Source organism: Theobroma cacao, chromosome 1 (assembly GCF_000208745.1).
Source record: "Theobroma cacao cultivar B97-61/B2 chromosome 1, Criollo_cocoa_genome_V2, whole genome shotgun sequence".
Lineage (NCBI taxonomy): Eukaryota > Viridiplantae > Streptophyta > Magnoliopsida > Malvales > Malvaceae > Theobroma > Theobroma cacao.
In genome coordinates this window covers 34,473,455-34,488,942 of record NC_030850.1, presented here as the reverse complement: position 1 = coordinate 34,488,942, position 15,488 = coordinate 34,473,455, and the positions used below count along the sequence as shown (strand labels likewise).

The 15,488-nt window shown below is 38.0% G+C and overlaps 3 protein-coding genes across 7 annotated transcripts; 2 read left to right on the top strand and 1 right to left on the bottom strand.

Annotated features, from left to right (window-relative positions):
* Positions 662-3,566, top strand: LOC18614127 (probable glycerol-3-phosphate acyltransferase 8). Its single transcript, XM_018122163.1, has 3 exons — positions 662-1,108; positions 1,245-1,557; positions 2,440-3,566. Exons 1-3 carry the CDS (start codon positions 798-800, stop codon positions 3,316-3,318), a joined length of 1,503 nt encoding a protein of 500 aa, XP_017977652.1. The 5' UTR covers positions 662-797; the 3' UTR covers positions 3,319-3,566.
* On the top strand, positions 5,058-11,671 carry LOC18614126 (ascorbate transporter, chloroplastic). Of its 4 annotated transcripts, none has more exons than XM_007051716.2 (11): positions 5,080-5,589; positions 6,719-7,290; positions 7,377-7,484; positions 7,698-7,853; positions 8,245-8,460; positions 8,875-9,084; positions 9,603-9,740; positions 10,172-10,273; positions 10,580-10,645; positions 11,048-11,132; positions 11,233-11,671. In XM_007051716.2, exons 1-11 carry the CDS (start codon positions 5,535-5,537, stop codon positions 11,328-11,330), a joined length of 1,806 nt encoding a protein of 601 aa, XP_007051778.2. In that variant the 5' UTR covers positions 5,080-5,534; the 3' UTR covers positions 11,331-11,671. The 4 variants fall into 4 exon arrangements, with proteins under 4 accessions (XP_017977622.1, XP_017977618.1, XP_007051778.2 ...); XM_018122139.1 differs by lacking the exon at positions 5,080-5,589 and having other exon boundaries at positions 6,745-6,832; positions 6,930-7,290; XM_018122129.1 differs by lacking the exons at positions 11,048-11,132; positions 11,233-11,671 and having other exon boundaries at positions 5,073-5,589; positions 10,546-10,638.
* Positions 12,334-14,976, bottom strand: LOC18614125 (cytochrome P450 86A2). 2 transcript variants are annotated; one of them, XM_007051715.2, is made up of 2 exons: positions 14,576-14,973; positions 12,334-14,357 (listed from the first exon to the last, which is right to left on the bottom strand). In XM_007051715.2, the coding sequence occupies exon 2, from the start codon at positions 14,324-14,326 to the stop codon at positions 12,863-12,865; it is 1,464 nt and encodes a 487-aa protein (XP_007051777.2). In that variant the 5' UTR covers positions 14,327-14,357; positions 14,576-14,973; the 3' UTR covers positions 12,334-12,862. The 2 variants fall into 2 exon arrangements, with proteins under 2 accessions (XP_007051777.2, XP_017977637.1); XM_018122148.1 differs by having other exon boundaries at positions 12,334-14,976.

Genomic DNA, 15,488 nt, shown 5'->3' with positions numbered 1-15,488 from the left:
GGCAGCGATGGTAGATGTAAATATAATTATAAGCAAGTTAACATGTATACTTGAAGTAGTGACAGAGGGGAGGTGGTGGCCAACTCATCACTTTTATTTTTTAATTTTTTTATTATTATATATATATAAAATGTGAGATATATAATTATTTTTTTTGTCATTTTTAATATAAAATCTTGAATACATTATTATTATTACGATAAAGGAAAAGAATGTAAATTAAAATAGATTAAGAATAAAAAGGATAAAGAGATTCGTAAATAAACAGAAAGTATCGGATTTGGTATATTGCTTGGCTTGGTAAAAAGGAAATNGGTCGTTTAAGGTAAAAGGTTAATTTTTTTTTTTTTGTTGTAGATGTTTCCATTTTGTAATTTTGATTTGGCTCTAGCGTCAAAATTTGCATTCTTTTCTTTTATTGAAAGTTAACCACTTGGTATTTTAGACAAGATTTGTAAATTTTGTTCAATAGAAACTCTTGGATATACAGAAAAGTAATGGAAATATATTGCCTTTGTTAAAAAATATTCAAGAACTTTTTTTGATTTATATATGAAGGGTATATCAGTCACTTCAAAAAATACTCTGCGTGTCTGACCCGCCATAATCTCAGACCCATTATCGTAATTTCATACTTCAACCGCCACATTTAAAACACAACGTCCCTCTCTCCTACCCCAACGCCTGTTCACTTGGCCCCTTGAAAGAGCAGAGGCGTTCACTTGGCCCCTTGAAAGAGCAGAGGAAAACAGAACAATTAAATAGGGAAAAGGGACAAGGGAAAAGAGAGAAGAAAAATGGCTCCAGCGAAATCGGGGCGAAGCTTTCCTTCGATAACGAAATGCGAAGGTTCGACGTACGAATCGATAGCCGCCGACCTCGACGGCACGCTTTTAATCTCTCGAAGCTCTTTTCCTTACTTCATGCTTGTCGCCGTCGAAGCTGGAAGCCTCCTTCGAGGTCTTATCCTTCTTCTCTCTCTGCCTCTGGTCATTGTTTCTTATCTCTTCATTTCCGAAGCTATTGGTATCCAAATCCTCATATTTATCTCCTTCGGTGGACTCAAGATCCGCGACATCGAGCTCGTCTCCCGTGCTGTTCTTCCGAGGTATCAAAAAAGCAAAATAGATTCGTACCTTAATCTTAATCATTTTAAAGATAGTCAAACTTAATCGATAATAAACTTTTAGAAGTAGTTTCTACTTAAGTTAATGAGGTTTTTTTTATGTTAATAATTTGGATAGGTTTTATGCTGCGAATGTGAGGAAGGAAAGTTTCGAGGTGTTTGACAGATGTAAGAGGAAAGTGGTGGTGACGGCGAATCCGACGTTCATGGTGGAGCCGTTTGTGAAGGATTTTCTCGGTGGAGACAAGGTTTTAGGCACAGAAATTGAAGTGAACCCCAAAACAAAGAAGGCCACGGGGTTTGTCAAGAAGCCTGGGGTTTTAGTCTCGGAGTTGAAGAGACTGGCCATTTTGAAGGAGTTTGGAGAGGAATCACCTGATCTTGGAATCGGAGACCGTGAATCTGATCATGATTTCATGTCAATTTGCAAGGTTCGTCTTCTTGCTACTTACTGGTACTTGTTCTGAACATATTACATCAATCTCATGACTTTCATATGTTTACGGATGCTTAGTAGTATATATCAAGCTTTGATTCTTTGATTTTTCCTTTTTTCTTTTTCTCTTTCTCAATATTGAGAATAATTAATGTTCTTTTCTTTTTGTTTTAAATAAGTGAAGAGTTAACGTGGTAATCTTGCTAAACATATTTATATATATCATTAAATTCATGGTAGGTGCAACTTGATGATCTTAAATTGCTTGTTGCTTTCATTTATTTATTACCCTTTAGACCACTCTAATTAGCCTAAGAAGGTCGGTAGTCTTGTTTTTTTTGGTACAAGAAAATAAATATTGTTTTTTATTCGAAAGAAGGAGAATTTAAATTTATTTATTTGAACGAAGACAGGTACAGTAACCATTAAATTAAATGTACGAGTAAAATAAATATTGTCCATTACGCTTAAATAGCCTAAACAATTTGAAGTGAAAATACTTTCGAATTCGATCAGTGAAGTGGCGGCCGGACAGCAAACACTTGGGGTTCGGTTAATGAATGAGTTCGATTGGACCCACAGTCTTAACTCCGCTCAACGGCCCGCCAGCAGAAGTTAGCTGCACCACCCCATAAATTTATGTACTTTTTGGACGCAAAGATAAATGGGTTATCATTGAATCATTTTATCTAAAGCTATAAGCTTAAAATTTTCATTTAAATATAGGCATGTAATTATTGTAGTATTATTTAATGTTTAGGGGTATAGTTCCTTAATAAGTCTTAGATTTGTCCAAGTGTCAATTTTGCTAATTAAATTTATGAATTTTGATGGGAAATGAATTGTGATAAACTATTGCTGCGATGTACGTAAACAGGAGGGCTACATGGTGCACCCTAGCAAATCAGCAACACCAGTACCTCTTGATCGCCTAAAGAGCCGCATCATCTTCCATGATGGTCGCTTTGTCCAGCGCCCGGACCCGCTCAATGCCTTGATCACCTATATGTGGCTGCCATTTGGCTTCATCCTATCCATCGTTCGCGTTTACTTCAATCTACCTTTACCAGAGCGTATCGTACGCTACACATACGAAATGCTGGGCATCCACCTCGTGATCCGCGGGAAGCGTCCTCCCCCTCCATCCCCTGGGACCCCAGGCAACCTCTACGTCTGCAATCACCGTTCAGCTCTTGATCCAATCGTGATTGCCATCGCACTCGGTCGCAAAGTTTCGTGTGTCACGTACAGCGTAAGCCGCCTCTCGAGGTTCCTGTCTCCAATCCCAGCCGTCGCTTTAACTCGTGATCGTGCGGCTGATGCTGCTAGAATTTCAGAACTATTGCAAAAAGGTGATCTAGTTGTGTGCCCAGAGGGGACCACGTGCCGCGAGCAGTTCCTGTTGCGATTCAGTGCTTTGTTCGCAGAGTTGAGCGATAGGATCGTGCCCGTGGCGGTCAATTGCAGGCAGAACATGTTTTATGGTACGACCGTGAGAGGGGTCAAATTTTGGGACCCTTATTTTTTCTTCATGAATCCTAGGCCAACGTACGAGGTCACTTTCCTTGATCGTTTGCCGGAGGAGATGACGGTTAAGGCCGGAGGGAAATCGTCGATTGAGGTGGCCAATCACGTGCAGAAGGTGCTGGGCGATATCCTGGGGTTTGAGTGCACTGGATTGACTAGGAAGGATAAATATCTGTTGCTTGGAGGAAACGATGGTAAGGTTGAATCAATGTACAATGCCAAGAAATAATTTGGGTTGTGGATTTTCTTAAAGCATTTGAGTTTAAGAGAATGAGGTGCTTGATTCCTTTGATAAATTTCTAAACAGAAAAAGTCCTGAGAGGCTTACTGAGTATTTGTTAAATGTATAATTGTTTAGACTTTGGATTTCTTTCCTCATGTAAACCTTGCTAATGTCTGATGGATTATTAACCATCTCGATAATGAGATCATAAATAGCTAAAGTTTTATTAGATTTGAAAGAGGTGGTATTTGCACGAGTTCTCTCCCTTTTTTATTAAAGATGACGTTTGTTTAGATAATCAAGAAAATTACAAATATCTATAAATTAGTATGAGTGAGTAAAAGTTGATTAAAATCAATTTAATGAATAAAATTTGATTATTCAATTTGACGGTTAATTTGATTAAAATAATCAGTTCAATTAAAATAGGTGAATAATTAACATAAATTTTTGATCGATTAGTTGAACTAATCAATTTTAAAATGAATATAAAGATTTGAAGTCAATGTTTTAATGGATAATAATTTTATGGATTCAGTTTTATGAAAGGATATCAACAAATTTTGACATATTTTAATTATAATCATTAATTTAATTTTATAATAAATATTCAAAAATTACTTTAAATTATTAATTAAATAAATATGATTTTTTGCAATAACACAATTAGATTTTACAATTATGGTTAATCAATATCAATGTAGCATAATAATTTTCACAAAAATAAATTTATTAGAGAAATGACTAGATACTTCGACCATTGTTCTAATTGACATGACAATAGCCGTTAATTAATCTATTTTAAGATTTCATAATAATTTTTACAAAAACAAGTTTACTAGTAAAGTGACCAAATATCTCGAACATTGTTTTAATCAAAACAAAACAAGATTAGATTTTATAATCATGATTAATTAATTCATCTCAATATCTCATAATAATTTTCACGAAAACAAATCTATTGAATACCCGAAACACCGTTCTAATCGAAGTAAAAAAATAAATCCTGTTCAAGTGTGATTTTGCTCACCCTAATTGGGTCTCATTTTGTTTTGTGAAAAATGACATTAAAACAAAGTTGGGCATGTTTAAGGCCCCAGCAATGCAGGCCTTAAGTAGCCTTAGGTGCTGTACTAACCAACAAAATGGGTGCATTGATTAATCAGTTTAATGATCATTCAGGACAATGTCACTCGACATTTCACATGTAATTTCTATATTATAGGTTGTGCTGGATTGAGAATATGAAAACATACAAAAAAGAACATAAAATTTCAATACGAATCGAGCATTTTGCTCATTGATTGGTACATAATCCTCTGTGTAAAGAGTAAGATTCGAATCCATCTCTTTAATTATAAAAAAAAAAATTAAAAAAAATATAAAAATTCAATACTAATACAATATTCAGTTGCAGGACTATGCTACATACCAGTATTAATTGAAAAGTTTACTGTTAATAAGAGGTTTTATGTTGCTGTTTAAGGTTGGGTTGATCCTCGGACTCCGATTGACAAGTGAAGTTCATGCGGGAAGAGTGAGGTTGGAAATTACCTGTTGTTCTTCTGTTCCTGCCTTGCCTGGGTCAGCCGCCACATTATAAATATCCTTTCCGCTGATTTTTTTTTGGTAGAACACTTTCCACTTGTCACGATGCGAATATTGCACGCATGATTTTTTAAATAAAAAAGTGATTACTGGAAAATTGCATCACTTTAATATCCTTTCAGGTCCTTTTCCGGCGTGCCTTTTGTCCGAACGCAACATGTTGCAGCGATGGGCGAGGCACGGTTGAGATTTCCTCATCCGAACTACCAAAAACCCTCATTCGAAACCACTTATTTACCGTCTCTGCCATACATTTCTCGCCCGTAATTTCGAATTGCATGGAGGGGTATTTCCCTAATCCTGTCCGTTCCTCTTGAGGACCGTTCATCCCTCAGAGGATGATAGGCCACGTGTCATACTCTCGACCCTCCTTTGCTTCGGTATGTTAAAACCACTGGGACTTTTCCCGCTTTGAAAAAAAGAGAAAAAAGCTCCACAACAAAATTGTAAGGAAGAAAAAAGAAAAAAAAGAAAACTCTGTTTATCTATTCCAGAGTCGGAGAACGTTGGCACAAAGAGCTAAACACGGTGTCGTTTCTTAGATTTTTGAACTGAAATGGTATAATTAGCTCTTTAGCTTCAAGCTCTTTCACTGTAAAACTGGTTATCTGGCAATGGCTATCGGCGGTCTGATTTCGAACCGGAATTTCGGTTCTTTTATCGGTTCAGGTATTGTTTAACTTCCTTTATTGAATACCAATCCTGTTTGGAGATTATTTCAATAGTTGTTTGAGCTTAATATTTAGCTGCTTTTTTTACATTTTCATTTCTCTTGTGAATTTGTTGCTTGCATGTTCTTATTTCCCCCCCTAATTTATTGGCTCCTGGTAACAGTTTTTTTCTTAAAGTTATAATTATTTCATATTGATTTTTTTAAGTATAGTCTCTTTGGATTTGAATTAGTTTAAAGTGGATAAGAGTAGCTTAGATTCCGTGGAATCAGTGGATATTTATGAAATTTTGATGAAATTTGATTGCATGCAATATCGGAATTTAACTTTGTATTCTGAAGTTCAAGTGTGGAGTTGATAAATGATGTTGCTGTTAAATTGTAAATTTTATTTTACTGCTGACTATAGTGATTTACTTGAAAAACAGTTTGAAATTAATTGATCGATGAGGAGGCAATAATTTCATTGAATTAGTTTGAAGTGGGTAAGAGTAGCTTAGATTCCATGGAATCATTGAATATTTATGAAATTTAGATGAAAATTTGATTGCATGCAATATTAGAATTTAACTTTGTATTCTAAAGTTCAAGTGTGGAGTTGATAAATGATGTTGCCGTTAAATTGTTTTGAAAGTTTTGTTTTACTGCTGACTATAGTGATTTACTTGATAAACGGTTTGAAATTAATTGATCGATGAGGAAGCAATAATTCCAGTTTTTTGTCCTATTCATTTTTATTTTTTCCATAAAATCTTCTTGGAATTGTTCTGCAATACTAGAATATACTTAAATTGGGATTTTATTGGTTTATGGTTTTGTTGGACATGAGATTGGTGTGGACTGTGGAGTAAAAGTTCTTACTGGTCATTAATTTGGGGAATCCGCCCTGTCTGGATACTCCTGTGATTCTCCTCTGTCTATCTTAAATGTGTATTACATGCAACTGCTGTAGTTTGGATTTTAATGAATTTGTTTCTTCTATTTGGAGATTCCTTATGAGGTTCCTTGTCCTTATTATGGCAATTTCTATGCTAAGTTAGTACACAAATGAAGCATCGGTTACATTGAGAATATCTATGTAATTTGTTAGTTCTGAGGCGAGTTGTAGTAAAACTCTGATAATGGCAGGTAAACTATGTCGAGGGGAGCAAGCCATCTTACTTCACAGGGGAGAGAGATCAGCTGTTGCTGTGGTGCATGGGAAAATGTTGTATCGAAAGTTATGCAGTCAAACGGCAAATGGTTTTATATCTGGATACTCATTTGGTCCATTTCTTCAGACTACTGTTCATTTAGATGAAAACACTTTGAAACCCATATCAATTTCTCGTAATGGCAGACAACCTATTTCTTCATTGTCCCTGCACCATTCTGAGAAATCTCACAGAGTTTATCCTCAACAACGAAGTAGAGGAAGTTTTGGATGTTATTCTTCTTCAAGTCCCTCGCTTGGACGTTGGCTTGAGCCAGGTGATGAGGATAGAATAAGAAAAAACAGGACTCGTGCTTACTATAAGTCTGAGGAGTATGACATAACAGAAGCGAAGGTGGACCCTTTGCCGTCTCCAGAAGCAACCAATGAAGTGGTTCTAGTTGAAGGAGAGATGCAGGAAGCAGTCCCTTGGTGGCAGAGTTTTCCGAAGCGCTGGTTTATCGTACTGCTCTGTTTTGCAGCATTTCTGTTATGCAACATGGACCGTGTGAGTAATTCTCATTGTGAACAATAGCACTGTAAAACTTCTCTACATGCATCCTGACTGAGCTGTGTTATATATGCCTTTTGCAGGTAAACATGAGCATTGCAATACTCCCCATGTCAAAAGAGTTCAACTGGAACAGTGCAACAGTTGGTTTGATTCAGTCCTCTTTTTTCTGGGGCTACCTCCTCACTCAGGTCTGTCTCAAATATAGAATATGCATGATTATGTTTCTACAGAGGATGTGCTAATACATCAGCATACAGCGTTTCAAGCTTCAAAAATTGTTGCATATGTCAATCTTCTAATTTTGATGCATACTTTAACAACTATATGTTTTTAAATTCACTGTTTGTTTATGCTAGAAATTCTTTTAATCTTTTTTAGTTGCCCTTTTCTTTAACATACAGATTCTTGGAGGCATATGGGCAGATAAATTTGGTGGAAAGCTGGTCTTAGGTTTTGGAGTTATCTGGTGGTCAGTAGCTACAATTTTGACACCTATTGCTGCAAGAATTGGACTTCCATTTTTGCTTACAATGCGAGCTTTTATGGGAATTGGCGAGGTTGGATCTGATTTGTTTGTTGGTTTTTAATTTTTATCCTGTACTGTCCTGTGGTTAACTACCTAACTACCTTCAATAATCACATGCTCACTGAAGCAGCCTTCTTATTTTCTGTACAAACACACTAGGAAGGTAGAATTTTTTTATTAACAGTTACTTATGAGTTGGAAGTAGATGAAAGAATGACAGAAAAAGAAAAATAAACATTCTCAAATGGATTAGAGTTTTATCCTATGTAACTCTGTATAATTTTCAATTTGTTATAATAATATTAATGCATATTTGATCTGGCCTCTGTCTATGCTTCCTTATTCACTTAGCCAACAGTTCCCCACCTTTCTAGAAAGAGAGTGTAAGGGATTCTCATCCATTTGAGTTATTTTCTTTTCAGGGTGTGGCTATGCCAGCAATGAACAACCTACTTTCTAAGTGGATTCCAGTGTCAGAGAGAAGCAGATCACTTGCACTTGTATACAGTGGAATGTATCTCGGTTCTGTTACTGGGCTGGCTTTCTCTCCTATCTTAATCCACAAGTTTGGGTGGCCATCTGTATTCTACTCATTTGGCTCCCTTGGAAGTATCTGGTTTGCATTATGGCTGAGAAAAGTGAGTTGCTGATTCCTTTAGCTTTTATTCAAAATATATCACAAGAATCAATGTAAAAACCTGACCTCTGGAACTCACCATTTGTAAGTGATTAGGCTGACTGATGCTAGATATGAGGTCAAAACAAGTTGATCCTGTTCATACCATGGTCCTACAGGACATGTTAGAAGGCCAGCAGTTTTCTGCTCCATTATTAATGAAAATTTTTTTTTTTGAAAGGCATTACTAAAAGGTTTTTGACTGCCAATCTTACTTTTTTCAATGGATCACACACTCTAAACAAGTACAGAAGATTCTGGTTTTGGATATTCTATATGTATAAAAGGTGAATGAATTAATGTACTTGCATGTGGATGTCATTCCTTGGTACTCACTTTGAAAACTTTTTCTGCCTCTTTTATGGTTGCTTCCCAGGCATATAGCTCCCCAAATGAAGACCCCAAGCTTAGTAAAGAAGAAAAGAAACTAATCATGGGAGGGAGCATATCAAAAGAACCTGTTAAGATCATTCCATGGCGATTAATATTATCGAAAGCCCCTGTTTGGGCTCTCATAATCTCTCACTTCTGCCATAATTGGGGAACTTTTATTCTCTTGACATGGATGCCTACCTACTACAATCAGGTATTAAGACGTGGTTCAATAAACAATATTTGCTGACAAATGTAATTTTGTTCTATCTATAATAAAAACACAACTTTACAGTTGACATCAACTCCACGGCATGTGTTTCATATGCTTCACATTTTCACTTGCATTGGCAATCTTCTTTTATCTGAATATCAATGTTGGCTCTGACTTGTATTAAGGTGAAGATAATTGACAGTTGCTGCTTAGCACATGTTGCCTTGTTGGCTATGAGGCATGCAGTGTATATGGCTCCCTGCTCCTTTACAGGCTGCACTGATGTTGCAGCCCATGCCTTTCCCATGGCATACACCTTAGCCTGCCAGAAGTTCATGCCAGTAGTGCTGGGGAATAGATTTACTGATCATTGATTGCTGAATTTCTTGCTGCTGTTGCTTAGCTATCTTACCTTTAACAGTTTACAAATCTAAGCCAGCAGCTGGAAAATTATATTCAAATCTCTATTTTGCCTTCTCCTTTGTTTTTGATGGCCAGTGTCATGGTGGTTCTCACAGGTTTTGAAGTTCAACCTCACTGAATCTGGACTCTTCTGTGTATTGCCATGGTTGACTATGGCTGCCTTTGCAAATATAGGAGGATGGATTGCAGACACACTCGTGAGTAAAGGTCTTTCCATAACTGCAGTTCGTAAGGCAAGGATGAATTCTTCTTTGATTCTTAAAAATTTAATATATTTCACGGGGTTGTTAAATGCTTGAGAATAAAGCTTCTGGTATTTGATTAATACTCTGGTTATAACACTTCTGATTCTTATTTAAATTCAATCCCCAGGTCGTCTTTTCTGCATGCATCATTCCCTCATGGTATCACAAACAACTTTTACAATATTAGAAATTTTATAAATTGCAAAGTTAACTTGGCTTATTGAGTGAACAAAAGTACACGCATGAGTCTGCATTTTTATATATACAGTGGAAGTCTTACATGGCATTTAGAAGTGACCTTCTAAGATGAGATAAAAAGCCGTTTAGTAGTTCAGTCAAAATGTTGGTCAAATGATGGTGACACTACTCGGTTCATACTCCTTTTATGTAATCCTATCTGAAACCTATTAATTTTGCAGATCATGCAATCGATAGGTTTTCTGGGACCAGCCTTCTTCCTTACACAGCTAAGCCATGTCAGGACACCTGCTATGGCAGTGCTGTGCATGGCATGTAGTCAGGTATCATCTTGTTTGATTTCAGTTTCATCTGAGCTTCAAATTGCTGCAATGTCATATTCATTTTTTATTCCTCCTCAAGTATGAGCTTCTTATCTACCTAAACTTCGCTTTAGCATATATGAAAACCAGTATGTGCAGTAAACTCTTGTTTATTTATGATGAACTCCTGTCTTAGACTGGCCAAAATAAAAAATGAACACCTATCTTGGGTGTTTGGTTTCTATTGAGGTTGTAAAATCAGATGCAACTAACTAATTTGTCAAATCTGGCAGAGATATTGATCCATAAATGCTTTCTCCTGGCCAGGGATCTGATGCATTCTCTCAGTCTGGTCTTTATTCCAATCACCAAGACATTGGCCCACGCTATGCAGTGAGTCTTTTGGCTATCCTTTTTTTAATGCAGTATTAGACAAATGCATAACCACAGGAGATGTCACTTGTGATTAAAACTCTCAGTACTTTTCTGCTCCTACTGTACTGTCATATATTACTATTTTTGTAGAAATGTGCAAGATGGAATCAATCTTTCCAAACACTTAGTCCAATCATTGGTAAAATCAGTTTGATGTGTCTGTTGAGAGCTAGAACTCATAACTACAGATTGATAACTGAAATTTTGATCACCCACAATATATCTATAGTTTTTGAGGCATTTTCTTTAGAGAAATTCTCTGTGCAGTTTACTTCAAATAATTCCCTTAATCAACGATGTTTCTTGTCACAAATGGTATTTTTCCTTCTTCTGAAAGTAAGCTGATAATGTCAATCACAGGGAGTTCTATTAGGACTGTCAAACACAGCCGGAGTGCTGGCTGGTGTTTTTGGTACAGCTGCAACTGGCTACATACTCCAACGAGGTATGTCTGAATCTGCGCTCAGCTTACCTTGACGTTGATCTTCTTCTTGAATTCCTCCTACCAAGTTTATTATTCACATCTGGAAATTCCATCTCTGCAGGCTCATGGAACGATGTGTTTAAGGTGTCAGTTGCATTATACATCATAGGCACATTAGTCTGGAACTTATTTTCAACTGGAGAGAAGGTTCTCGACTAGGAAAATTCTATAGCAGGAACTAGGAAGATTGGAAGCCTACATAACTCAAAAGAGAACAACTTTCGAAGTAATAGAAGGGAGCGTGCGTACCAGGGCGGGTGAAAGAAACCCAGCTGAAAGCAGCTAAGTGCCAATGATCAAAAGCTTTTTACCAACTTGTAAGGCCCTCTTGTACTTGAAAACAAACATTTAACCTTGCTGGAAAAATGTTTTCAGCCCAAAGTTCCTTTTTTCATTTAATTTATGTGTTTCTTTATGGGTAAATGTTTTGTACCAACACATGAAATATCTTCTTTGCCCATAAAATGCTTTAAAAGCGAGACACCCTACACCAACTTCAAGTTTGTTCTAATACATGCTTGCTGATACCTGTGCTAAATTTGAACTTCCAAAGTGAAACCAATTTTACTGATGGTCCTAATACATCACCGTCGCTAAATCCGCAGCATACCTCGGCAGACCAGGTGGGCCTCATCGCGGTGGCACTCATTTTTAGCAACCCCTCGTTGGATCATTGATGCCATAATTAGAAGTTGGGTACATGCATTCATCATGCTGCTTTTCATTTAGCACTCGTACTTTTCGTGGGGAAGTTTCTGGGCCAGGCTTCTAGTCAAGATGTGGACCTTTCCCGGCCCATTTAAAAAGAAAAGAGAACACAGGGAAAGAAAGAAATTATTGACCAAATTGCAAAATACGTACTAACAGCAAATCTTATCCTTTGGCTATGGTTACTAAACACCAGTATACTTACTGTTCGATGTTTACATTTTTGTGGAATTTGTCGACCATTGGAGGATGTCCAGGTTCCTGTCTAGGATTTATTTCCTTTTCTCCTCCAGTAGTGCTCGTTAGCATTACAACATTGACAAAAGCCAGCCATGAAAAGAGAGAGAGAAGACAATTGAGATAAGGACAAGACTGATGATCCAATCCTAACTTAAAGAACACGAATAAGATCATCTATCTGATCCAAGTATATATTCATCACTCAATAATGTTATTCAAAGCAAATTAACTTACTTCATTGAATCAAGATATCACAGCAAGCTTACACAAAATATCAAATATAAAATACTAATAAAACCAACTTTAGACATATAAACAAACAAGCAGGTTAAAGAATTTTATAGAATAATTTCAAAGGGTTCCCTACAAGAAAAGCAAGAGTAATTTAAATTGTAAATAAATACCTCTCTCTCTCTCTCTCTTATATGAATGATGAAGCTTAAAAAGTTATGCCATGATTATGAATTGAACCTTCCCCTGTGAAATCAACTTGTCCTTCCACTCCCCCTGAGCTTTTGCTCAATATCCGTGAACAATTTAACCTCAATGGCCCCACTCGCACGCCCTCTTCCCTACACGAAATTGAAAGAATAAACAGCCAAAAGAACTTTGCCTTCCCCACCCCTACACACGCGCCTTCCATGTGAGTTTAATTTTCACCACCACGCCTTAAATATTCTCACCCAATTCCACCAACACCCGCCCCCTCCCCATCCGCCTCTGATCTCTTTCACACTAAATAATCACAATTGACCATTGCATTTACCATGCAGCTCTCCTTCTCTCTCTTCACTAATTATCTTCTCAACAATCGCTCCCAAATCTCTCCTTGCCACGTTTACTTTAAGCCCATATTTCATAAACAAAGTCAGCGACATCTTCTGCTCCACCTTATGCCCGGGCACCAAGGTCAGCTTATGCCTCAGCAACGCCGCCGCCGCCACCGACTTCATTTGAAGATAAGCCAAATCCTTCCCTAAACATATCCTTGGCCCAGCATTGAATGAGACGAATTTATAAGAGTCATGCATGATAAATTTATTTCCGTCAGCTGATAACCACCTCTCTGGACGAAACTCAAGGCAATCGTCGCCCCAAGTTGACCTCATTCTCCCCACTGAATATATTGAATACGTCACCGACGACCCTGCCGGAACAAATGTCCCGTCAGGCAACACGTCATCAGCCACCACGTGCTTTGAATCCTCCGGCACCGAAGGGTAGAGCCTTAAGGTTTCTGATAAAGCTGCCTTCAAATATATCAATCGGTCAACTTCTTCGAACCCCAAGGGCTCATCGAGCCACGCTGACGTGTCAACGCCACGTGTCTCGATTAGGACAGTGCAGATTTCACGTAGGATTTTGTCTTCAACTGTTGGGTGTTGGGTGACGAGCCAGAAGAACCAGCTGAGGGCAACTGATGACGTGTCACGCCCAGCTAGGATGAAATTAAGTGCCACGTGTTGGAGAAACTCGTCTGAGTAGGACTCTTTTTTCTTCATGAATCTTGAGAGCAAATCGTCGTGTGGGTTCCCGTCTTTTTGCTGATTCAGCAACTCTTGCTTACGTGCGTTGATGACATCGGATAAATACTTGTCGATGTGGACAAGGCTTCGGCTCAAGCTCACTTCCATCCCAAGCCGAAGCCATTTCTTTAGCTTCCATAAAACCTCCGGCAAAATAAACCTTTGAAGAGAGGCTTCAGTGGCTCGATCAAAAGCTGAAGCGAAGCCGTTTTCGGGTAACCCTTGGGCGCATGTCTGTGGGTCCTTTCCAAAAGCCAATCCACAAATGTTATCAAAGGTGAGCCGTAGCAATACGTCTTGTAGATCAACCGGCTCGGCTTTATTTTGAGCTTTCTCAAGAATGGGGCAGAACCGGAGCTTGATGGCTCTAGTGACCCATCGAGCCATGGCTTGGCGAAGAGTTCTGGTGGTGAATTCCAGAGCGGCAGTCTTCCTTTGGAACCGCCACGTGTCACCATCGGAGTTGAAGATGCCTTGACCAAGCAGATCATGGAACACGGCTTGCCACGTGGGACCTTTCGGGTAATTGTCGAAACGGGTCTTGAGGATGTGCTCCAAATTCCTGGGATCGCACGTGACTGTCACGAGACCTTGCTTCCGGGCCAAGAAGGGGATGGCACAAATGCAGGTCTGGTACGTGCCGCCGCACGCGCGGAGGTTGTCGGAGATCCAGTCATGCATGCGATCACAGTTCTCGATCAAGCCTGGTAGACTGCCCAATAGAGGCCATACACGTGGACCACGTAGGGACCGTGAGATGAAGGTGAACCACAGTAGGTAAGCAGTGATAGCCGCCAAAAGAAGCAAAGCAGTAGATATATCCATGGTGTAACTAAAACAAAACAAACCCGCTCCTACTCCTTACTAAAATATTTTCTCGAGAAAAAAAAAACTTTCTTTTTCTCAGGAAAGTTGCAAAGAAGAACTCACCTCAAAAATGGGTAGTATTCCAAAAAGAGAGAAATGTGAAATCTTGAACCCCTGAATGAATAACTTTGACATGAAAAAAGAATGAGGGTTTTGGTTTGTTTTTCTTTTACGTACGTGAAAGCTGCTTCATGAGGAAAGAAAAATGGAGGGTGAAGGAAGATCTGAAAGAGAGAAGGAAATGAAGCACAAAAGAAAGAAGAAGAAGAAAAAGAGGAGAGTGATAGTACAAAATGGAGTAGAGAAAGTGGATTTATAGGTGAAATTATAATGAGAGGCAATTATTAAGGACAGTCTGTTCACTTGAATTGCACCATTTTTTCTCCTTTTTTTTTTTTCTCTCCTTACTGTCTAACCATCAGATGCACCACCATAAATGCACTGAGAGGTCGTTGAATCTTTTTAAAGGTGAAAAAATAAGTTAAAAAGGCAAGAGAGACATCATAACCCTTGTTGTTTGTAAGATACTTACAGTAGCAAAACCTCAAAAATTAACTCTTCCCCTTTCATCTCTCTTCTCTCTTCTCTTTCATCTACGATCTTCACCTAATTTTGCAGAGAAGGAAAGAGGGTCTTTAATTCAAGCATTTAATGAAGAGAATTAAATGAGTTTAGTTGAGGAACTAAGACAGAAGACTACAAAGTAAAAAAGAGAAAGAAAAACACGAGATAACAGTGAAGTTAAGAAAAGCATAGAATCAATGGGTCACACAAAAGATAAACACAGTCTGTTTTTTGGTCCCTCTAGGGTTAATAGCAAGGGGTTGCTGCTGTTTCTTGTTTGTAAATCATATATATAAGTGAAGAAAACTATGGGTTTTATAATAAAAATATTTGGGAAAAATGAGGGGGAGGGGTCCTTAAATGAAGATTGGTTCAGTCATGTGGTCTTTGGTTAGGGTTGGGTGAGCAACCC

Excerpts from the sequence above, each read along its gene's own strand:
- LOC18614127 (XM_018122163.1), top strand. The coding sequence starts at position 798 with ATGGCTCCAGCGAAATCGGGGCGAAGCTTTCCTTCGATAACGAAATGC. Across the intron at positions 1,109-1,244 it reads TCCCGTGCTGTTCTTCCGAG|GTTTTATGCTGCGAATGTGA; the intron begins GTATCAAAAAAG and ends TAATTTGGATAG. Across the intron at positions 1,558-2,439 it reads ATTTCATGTCAATTTGCAAG|GAGGGCTACATGGTGCACCC; the intron begins GTTCGTCTTCTT and ends GTACGTAAACAG.
- LOC18614126 (XM_007051716.2), top strand. The coding sequence starts at position 5,535 with ATGGCTATCGGCGGTCTGATTTCGAACCGGAATTTCGGTTCTTTTATC. Across the intron at positions 9,741-10,171 it reads CCATAACTGCAGTTCGTAAG|ATCATGCAATCGATAGGTTT; the intron begins GCAAGGATGAAT and ends TTAATTTTGCAG. Across the intron at positions 10,274-10,579 it reads TGTGCATGGCATGTAGTCAG|GGATCTGATGCATTCTCTCA; the intron begins GTATCATCTTGT and ends TCTCCTGGCCAG.
- LOC18614125 (XM_018122148.1), bottom strand. The coding sequence starts at position 14,470 with ATGGATATATCTACTGCTTTGCTTCTTTTGGCGGCTATCACTGCTTAC.